Raw genomic sequence first — 8,896 nt, forward strand, 5'->3', positions numbered from 1 at the left:
AGTTGCTGTGAAGCTGCCTGTATCTTTCCTTACCCTTTGTTCCTAAAAGCGTGGCAAGGAATGAAAACTGCCAGGATGGCTCGGAGTTGCTACCATCTCTCCATCATCCTGCCCCTCTTCACCCCTATCCCACTTTCCCTGAAGGCAGGACAAGGTCAGAACCTGTCCAGAAGTGATGTGGGTGCACTACTGTCCTCCCACTGTCCTTTCTCCTCCTTCGCCCCCTGTCTCCCATTCCCTGCCGGGGAAGGTGATGGCCACGCTGTCCCAGGCGCTCCTTCTAAAAAATGGCGCTTACATGCGGTTTTTGAGATCCTCTTTCCTGCCGAGGTCTTTCTTTTCCAGTCCTGTGCCTGCCCTTCCCTCCCACCTACCTCCTCCTTCTTGCCGCAGCTGCAGCTGCTCGGCCCCGGGCCCGCACGGTAGGGGAGGTGAAGTGGGGCTGGTCAGCCCGGGAGAGAGGCCGGGTCCTGCCCTGTGTCCTGCAGCTGTCCCCTACGGGCCCGCGTGGCAGAGGTGGCAAGGTGGAGCTGAGCAGCTCCAAGACAGGCTGAGCCCTGCTGTGTGCTGCTGCCAGCTCAACCACTGCTGCTTTCACCATTCCTGGCTTCACAGTGACCATCATCAATCCAACAGAGTAACAGCTGCAACACCAGTGCTAAAGCCGAGACCAAACACTAAGAGCTGTGCCCTTCATGAAGAGGAGGTCAAAGAAGTGCACTCCTTCTGGTCAGAAGATCAAAAGCCAAAGGAGAATGAATTATTAGCTCATTAAGGGAAAATGTATTCATTTATTTCAGTATCATTTCTGTTACCTTATCCTCTGTAAATCTCAAATGCTTTTCTATTGCTTGTTAATTCAGCTGAATAATGTTCATCTTAATTTTGTAAACCAGTAAGTCATATTCCCGAGAATCCCCTTGTGAGTTATTCATCACATATTTTAACCAATTTATAAACGGAGGAGTTGTGGAGTCCTTTCAGCCACTCAGTGTAATCTCTATACACAATGATTTGGTCGGTTCTGGCCCCGCCCCCCCCCCCCCCCCCCCCCCCCCCCAATAACCTTGGTCTTGTTGTTCCTTCCCTCTCGGTGTGTCTCCACTGGCTTCAGGTCAGTGCCCTTACCTGCCCTTTGCCTTGCCTCCAGACCCTCTACTTAAGGGGAGACAGGGATGAGGTTCTCTCTCTCTCTCTTGCTCTTGCTCTTCGCTTTCTCCTCCCTCCCTGGCTCGGGGTGGGGGGGGTGAGAAATAAAATGGATTCTTGTGCTTGACAAAGAGACTTATCTCGTCTGTTTCCCTGCCAGTGGCTGTAACCTCCCTGGACACGATGAACACTGTTGCCACACGAGGCAACAGGAGACCAGTCATTTCCACCACAGAGGAATGAAATAACTGTTTGCAATTACAAGTGTATCAATGAAAGGTTTAATTGAGTTTATTGCACTTGCAGAAAGGAGAGAATCTGCTCAGGTTCTGCTCACCTTAAATTACAGAGTATCTCAGTGTGACAGGTGATTGTAGCTGTCATTTGAAAACATGATGTTTCATCTGGGACAGCACAAAAATAAGAACAGGACATGGGTGGGAACAGTGGGTTGACAATTTATCTAGGTAGCACTCACCATCTTTGCCCTATATTCAACAGCAGTGTAGGCTGCTGGGACTGGTGTGCTCAATCTCTGATACACAGACAACCAACCTAAATGTTAAGGAAATTCCTATTATTAAGAAAAGTAAAGCGTGTATTTATGTGCTAGTTAACATGAAATAATATCAAACCTCAAATGAAAGTATAAATGATAGAAAAAAGGATATATTATCTTTTCAAATGTTTACTATTTATGAAAGGCTTTGTTCATTAAAAATTTCAATTTACAGAATATGTAGCCCTTCATATTTAATTGAATTGCTGTGAACATCTCTCACTATTTTTGACTCTAATAGTAAAATGATCTGCATCTCATGGAAGTATCAGTTAAATCTTACTCAGGATCTCTTCTTACCATCACGTCTTTTTGCTTTAAATTTAGAAAATATCAAAAACAAAGAAGTGACATAACAATAGTTCCCATAACAAATTTACTAGGTGCTAAATTTTTCCATGTAAGGCAAGTGAATAAATAATATAGATGAGCAAAAGTACTTTAAATAATCTAGATTAACTGACATAGGCAGCTATTTTGTTGGTAGACACATATATAAAATATTCCAAAGGTGAGCTATCTTTGTCATTGTCTCCAGAGATTACAAAGTAAGAGGAAGGATGTGAGTAAGTGGATGACAGGCACAGTAGGTAGTGTACCAGGGGCCCATATGCACATTTGCCATTTCCATCTACTATATTAGCTACTGAGTTGCAACTCAGTGATTTCAGGTGGAATTTACTGCTTGATCTTGGCAGCATAGTACAATGCTACACTAAAGGAAGAGAGACCTATCAGAAAACATGAAATTTCCTTGAGCCCAAAAGTCAGACCAAGATTTCAACTTCACCGTATAGTCAAACAGTGTTGAACATGTCGAAGGTAGGAGGTTTTTTTGCACTGCTGTTGCAAGAGCATCATTTGCCTTAATCTCCAAATATATGTGAGTTTCAAGACCAACCCCAAACAGAACAAAAATAATTTAATTATTACATAATTATAATTCCCCAAAAGCGCTTAAAACACATGTTGGGGGAAAAAAAAAGTATCCTACATATTTAATAAAAACCCAAAGCCTGTTCACACAGTTACTTTTAAAAGATAGTATTACCTCCAAATATTTTAAACTTGCTCTGTCTTCTATACATTTGTTCCAACTCTTCCTCTCTCAGAACCCTCACTGTTAACTTTTTGTCTACTCTTCAGAATACTGCTATTCTAATTCTGAATAAAGTAAAGGCCTATGACTGGTCTTGTGATGAAAGCTTGGGTTCCTGGTTTGAGACAGAAAGTTAATTTCTTAAATGAATAAATTTCCTTTAATAGATTCCTTGTCATATTTCTTCCTTTCTGGAAGAAAAAAAAAATAGAAGGATCTGCCCTGGTTTCAGCTGGGATAGAGTTAATTTTCTTCTTAGCTGGTACAGTGTGATGTTTTGAATTCAGTATGAGACTGATGTTGATAACACACTGATGGCTCAGTCATTGCTCAGCAGTGCTTACCCTCAGCCAGGGGCTTTTCAGGTTCCCGTGCTCTGCCAGTGAGGAGCTGCACAAGGACCTGGGAGGAAACATGGCCAGGACAGATGACCCGAACTGGCAAGAGGGATATTCCAGACCACAGAACATAATGTGCAGTATTTATACTGGGGGAGTTGGCTGGGAGGGGCTTATCATTGCTGGGAGATGGGCTAGGCATCAATCAGTAGACGGTGAACAATGGCGTTGAGCATCACTTGTTTCTGTTGAGTTTTATTGCCCCTTATCTGTCTTTTCCATTACAATTGTCAGTAGAAGTAGTAGTATGTTTTATTTTGTTTCAATTATTAAACAGTTCTCAACCCCTGAGCTTTGCCTCTTCTTTCCAATTCTCTTTCCGCTGGGGTGAGGGTAGCAAGGTAGCAGCTACATGGCTCTTACTTGCTGGGCTTAAAACACAACAGACATTTTTGGTGCCCAATGTAGTGCCTGGTGGATTGAGATAACAACAGATCTGATCAGCGCTTGTTAAAACAGATTACTTTAAGAAACCGTTGAATTGGTTTAATCATTGCTGCTCACCATGTTGTTTCATTTGTTCCCTGCATGTGTGCTCACAGGCCCATTATAGAACAGTGTCCTTGATGCACGAGTTCCCTGTGGTGATGCTGATCGTCGATGGGATCTAGGCTAAAGTTATAATTCGTGTTCTCCGCAGGAGTGGTTTATGACACGATAAAATCGCTGGGCAGGAACCAAATCCTGCCTGTGTGCCTGGCACTGAATCACCTCTGAACCTCGGGAGCCATCTGGTGGGAACTGTTAACAACCACACCTTTTAGCTGTTTCTCGTAGCGTCAAAAGGACCTTAATTTCCTGAACGTTTCTTTAATTTGTCCGGTTTGCTGAGCGTGAGTTCAACAGTTTGCGAGATGAGCTCAGAAAGCCCGAGACTGTTCTTCGGGTAAACACGCCCAAGGATTTACATTAAATCCATATGTGTAAGAGATGGGCAGGGATGTTTTCTGCAACAATAACACATAGATTTACTTTTCTCAAATATTTTTTCTGGAACCTAAAAAATGTTAATTATTTGATAGTAGAGCTTCCATTAAACTCCGAAGATGCTGATCTTCCTTAAGAAATCATGGAATAATGTGCTGTTCAAACAGTAAGTGAGAAGACTTAAGCAGGAAAACATTAATATTATTTTAGACATAATATTAATGAATTTCATTAATCAAAGAAATCCTTTGAAGAGAATTTTGCTGACCAGATAAGAGAAGGTAATTATCGGCGGGGAGAGGATGTGGGTTACAGCAAAAAGGGTGCCATGCTCTCCCAGCGAGAGACACCCGGTGGTAACAGCCTGAATTGCCATTCCTGCAGTCGCTCGAGAAGAAACAGCAGAATCAATCATATACAGCTATTAAAAAATTGCTTTTAAAGAAAGCCATCTCTTTTAATAATACAGGTAACAACAGGACAGATATGATGTAAAAGTGGCAATTTCGGTTTCCCAAACGCCACTCACAAATTTAAGCTCATCTTTACTCAAAGTTATTCTAGTTATTGTGCTTGCCACTGCAGAAGAAAGAGGCACAGGGATATGGAAACTATTACACATCCTCCATTATTGGGAATTTACTGCATAAAACACAGATTGGTGAATTCAAGTCATGAGCAGGAAAAAAAATCAGTTTAGGGAGCCACACTTGAGGATATGTTCAATCTTTTGAACATCCTACTGGACTTGGGAAAGGACTTCCCTGCTTTTTTCTTCAGGGCCACTAGACCAGTTGCCAAATCTAAGGCAACCTATATAAGAAACTAGCCAAGCTTAAACACCTATTTGATTTACTGATAAAAAGTGCATTTTTATAAAATAATGTGCTATTACATGTCCTCTCCTCTTTTGTGAGCAAGTAGTGCTTGTGTAAGGTGTATGCAATCGATATAGCATAAGTTACAATAAATACCTCAGGTGATTGGAGACTATTCAAACAATATTCAGCCAAAAAATTAAAGAAAATTCACAACTTATGATTGAAGGTGCAGTTCTAGAAAAGACTAAATTAAGTTCTGATTTGGTGGATCATCTTATCACCACTTTACAATTTTGCAAGTTTAACTCATTTTGTTAAATGAAGTAGTGAACTTCTCTAAAGTCTCTTTGAAGGACTTGATCAAGTAAGCTCCCAGTTCATTGTTTGTCTCCTGAACAGCTGCATCGTAACTCCCAAAGAGTGGCGTTGAAGCTTTCACATCCTCTCTATTTGCTTGGAGTAAAATGAGGTTAAGGTCTTCTGCTACCCTTTCATATTTTTGGTGATCATATCTGCAAAGACTGGCATCATCAATGGGGTAGGTGATGCCAATAGGGTAGCAATCCCTTGGAACTGGGAATTCCACATTTTTCAGCATTGGCAATTCACAGAGAAATGTGAAAAGGTGTTTAAGTGCTTGGGATGACAGTGGATTTCCAATAAACTTAAACTCCTGTAGTTTCTGACAAGGAGTTAAACTTAAAATCAACATGTTGACATGAGTGTCTTGGATATTACAGTCCTCCAGGGTAAGACTCCTGAGCACCAAAGAGCAATGGCTGAGGAGCTTAAAGAATGCTGATGGGTAAAGCTCAGGTATATCATGACCACTCAGGTCCAGGGCTTCCAAGTGATTGGCATGGAAGCTATTGGCTAAAAAGGTCATATCAGCATGGTTCAAGGAGCAGTTAGAAACATCCAGCATCTTCAGTGGAGTTTTTAGTGGGCTGCAGAATTAAAGAGAAAAAGGTTTATGGTACAAAATGTTGAAAAGCTACACTTATAAAATTTCATGCATCTAGCCACGTTATGAATGCAGCCATCTACCACATTATTTTTTCAAAACTCTCTTTAAAACAGGAGCATGTGCCAACAATAGCAAGTATATTTTCCTCTTAAAATTGGTTCCATTCATTATCTCCTTCTTTGCATGACTCCACTGTACTATTTTAATGGGGATTAATTTATTAACATTCTATGTATCTATTTTTAAACCAGTTATATGTTGTCAAGTGTCTGTGACTTGCTGAACTAACAGCAGATCACTACTATCATAAGAGCATTGGTAACTGATTCTTGTAGAAAGCTGCTATTATTCCAGGGATTTAGATAATTTCCATTAAGGAAGGATTAATTCCAACATGAAAACCAAACCGTATTCTGGCAGGATATCTGCTTTTGTTTCTAGCTTTTTTTTTTTTTTTTTTTTTTTTTTTTTCCTGCTACATTTTTAAATGCCCAAGAGGTTTACACATTGTAGCATTCTGGAGTTGCAAAGAGACCTGCTGATGAAGAAGGCTGGAAGAAGTTCAATGGAGATTATACTCAGATATCCATGTTAAATATAAAATAGTTCTGACAAATGAAAAGCAAGAGATTGCTTTCATACTTACTACATCTTAGTGAGACTGTCACAGGGCTCATCTGGATCAAGCTTAGAAACTTGCAGTTCATTTCAATTGCATCAACCAATATATGAAGTATGCTGCTCACAAATTTTAAACAAAATGGCTTCATGTATGGGAAGAATTTTAGACTAAGGTGATTTGTCTGCATGAAACTTCTATGTGCCTTTTTTCCTTTTTAGATGCTCTGAAAAACTTACAATTAACTTATTTCCTGATCCAATATGAATACTGCTTACTGGTAGTTTGCTAGCTTTTTGCAAATCGCCAGTTTTCCACAGGAATTCATAATGAATATTCACATATCAGTTTAATTTGCAGTGCAGAAAAACATCAGATCTCTCATCTTGACATCAAGAGACACAACAAACAAATGAAATCAAAGTCTCAAATGAAAATCTACTATTCCCCTGCCTCCTTAAAATACAGTATCTGTGGAAAAATATATTTACTGACTGCTCTTTAGAAGACAAAAATTCACTAGATAGTCTAAAAAATACTTGGAATACAACTCAGGACTTGCACCAAAGGCAATGCAAGCTGATTAATACATAAGTTCAAATAAAAAACGTCTGGATATACCAGTCTCTTATGTGGTAGCTACAAATATATTCTCAACAGATGGACTCTGGAAGACTAATCAAAACAGTCAAGTTTTTGTAAAGCCATAAAGCGTATTAGGTATGCATTGGCTGCCAATTCTCCCCAACAAATGATCTTTCCTAGCTTCCTGCTGCCCCTTCCCCCACACACCCCAAGATACACTCACTTCCCTTACTCTCAGAGATTCCCAGCATGCTGATGGCACAAAGTCCTCTTTTACAGTGTGACTGAAAGCAGGATGGCCACATTACCTGAGAAGTTTCTGTATTCTTCCAGTGAGTATAGAAAATGACATACTCAGCTCAGTGAGCTGCGTCATTTCACCCATCTTTTCTCCAATGTTTGCAAGTATCTGTTCATCTGTAGCTGTGAATCTCTGCACATTAAATGTTCGTGCTGGCAAGGTCAAGGACATCAATAGAGGGAAGTGGATGCTGTTGAAGAGCATTTCCAAGTGTTCCATTTCCAAGTGAACATTATGAACTATTTCCAGTTTACGCAATGAAGAGGGATCAGTGAGCTTTATGATATAGAAGAATTTCTGCAAGGCCAGGTTGTCAGATCTGAATGCCACGCAGCAGATTTTCAGTGGACAACTGCATTTCTTCAACAGGGCCTGCATGACCAGCTCATAGTTCCGCTCTGTAACAAACAAGTCAATTAGCACATTGATACTGATTTCAAAGGTACCTGGATTGCACTGTGCTTGTTGCAGGTAAATCAGCAGTTCTGAACAAAGCTTAGAGAGCAGCTGTGTCCTGGCCCACCTGCCCATTGTCTTCTTGCACTTACAAAACTGAACTTCAACATCTTTTATACCCGTCAGGTCGACCACTCTCAACTTTTTCATGTAAGGAGAAGACTGATTCAACACATAGTCTCTTAGCCCTGTCAGACAGCTTTCCAAGCACACTGAGCATGTTCTATGGCTCAGGTCTTCCTGGTAGTCCAGAGTAGCTCCCAAAAGTTTTCCCATGTTAAAATCAAAAAGTGGCCAGTTCTCCACCAAGTCATGAATCACTTCCCCTTGCTCCAGTAAATAGCTGGCTTTAAAAAGAAGCGGAAAAAGATCATGTGCAACAGCACTGAGACTCTTCCTGGCAAACTCTGTGTTTGACACGAATGCTTCAGCACTAATGAATCGGAGAGACTTCATTGTTGTTCTGGAGTCCTTACTGTCACGGAGAGTGACTTCTATATTTAGCTAAAGATCCTGGTTGGTTATGACCTTCTATTTTTATCTGCAGCTGCTGTTTGCTGCTAGCGGAAGCCTGGGAAGCCAGAATGAACAGTCACATGCTGCTTTCTATTTTAGAGCTACACTGTGAGTCTGCAGTAATAATCTCTGAGATCTTTAGTGTAGAAAAAGGGCCCCTTAATAGTGAGAGGTCGGACAGAGCAACAACACGTCTAAACTGGTGCAGTTATCATATCATTCTCACTTTATTGTTTACCGCAACTATTTTTATACATTGGTAACATAGTTGACATTTCAGGTCACACAAAATATGTAAACAATCCTTGCTTTAAGGTGGCTAAGATCTTAAGGCTGCAATTTTACATATCAAACCCCGTAATTCCCCGAGACACCTTAATCTAAGAAGTAAATTCTTGCTGCGCAACAGCTAAGAATTTCTTCTGTGCCACAGATGCCTACAGGCCCTGCAGGCCCAAGGGGGCCCACAGGCCTTATAGGCCAAAGGGCTCAGTCTGGA

At 40.8% G+C, this 8,896-nt stretch overlaps 1 protein-coding gene across 1 annotated transcript; it reads right to left on the reverse strand.

Annotated features, from left to right (window-relative positions):
- Positions 1-4,695: 4,695 nt before the first annotated feature.
- Positions 4,696-8,356, reverse strand: LRRC14B (leucine rich repeat containing 14B). The gene is made up of 2 exons (XM_066328719.1): positions 7,433-8,356; positions 4,696-5,900 (listed from the first exon to the last, which is right to left on the reverse strand). Exons 1-2 carry the CDS (start codon positions 8,335-8,337, stop codon positions 5,255-5,257), a joined length of 1,551 nt encoding a protein of 516 aa, XP_066184816.1. The 5' UTR covers positions 8,338-8,356; the 3' UTR covers positions 4,696-5,254.
- Positions 8,357-8,896: the final 540 nt, after the last annotated feature.

Source organism: Sylvia atricapilla, chromosome 1 (assembly GCF_009819655.1).
Source record: "Sylvia atricapilla isolate bSylAtr1 chromosome 1, bSylAtr1.pri, whole genome shotgun sequence".
NCBI lineage: Eukaryota > Metazoa > Chordata > Aves > Passeriformes > Sylviidae > Sylvia > Sylvia atricapilla.

Coding starts and splice junctions, on each gene's coding strand:
- LRRC14B (XM_066328719.1), bottom strand. CDS start 8,337: ATGAAGTCTCTCCGATTCATTAGTGCTGAAGCATTCGTGTCAAACACA. Junction 5,901..7,432: donor AGAATACAGAAACTTCTCAG/GTAATGTGGCCA, acceptor TTAATTCTGCAG/CCCACTAAAAACTCCACTGA.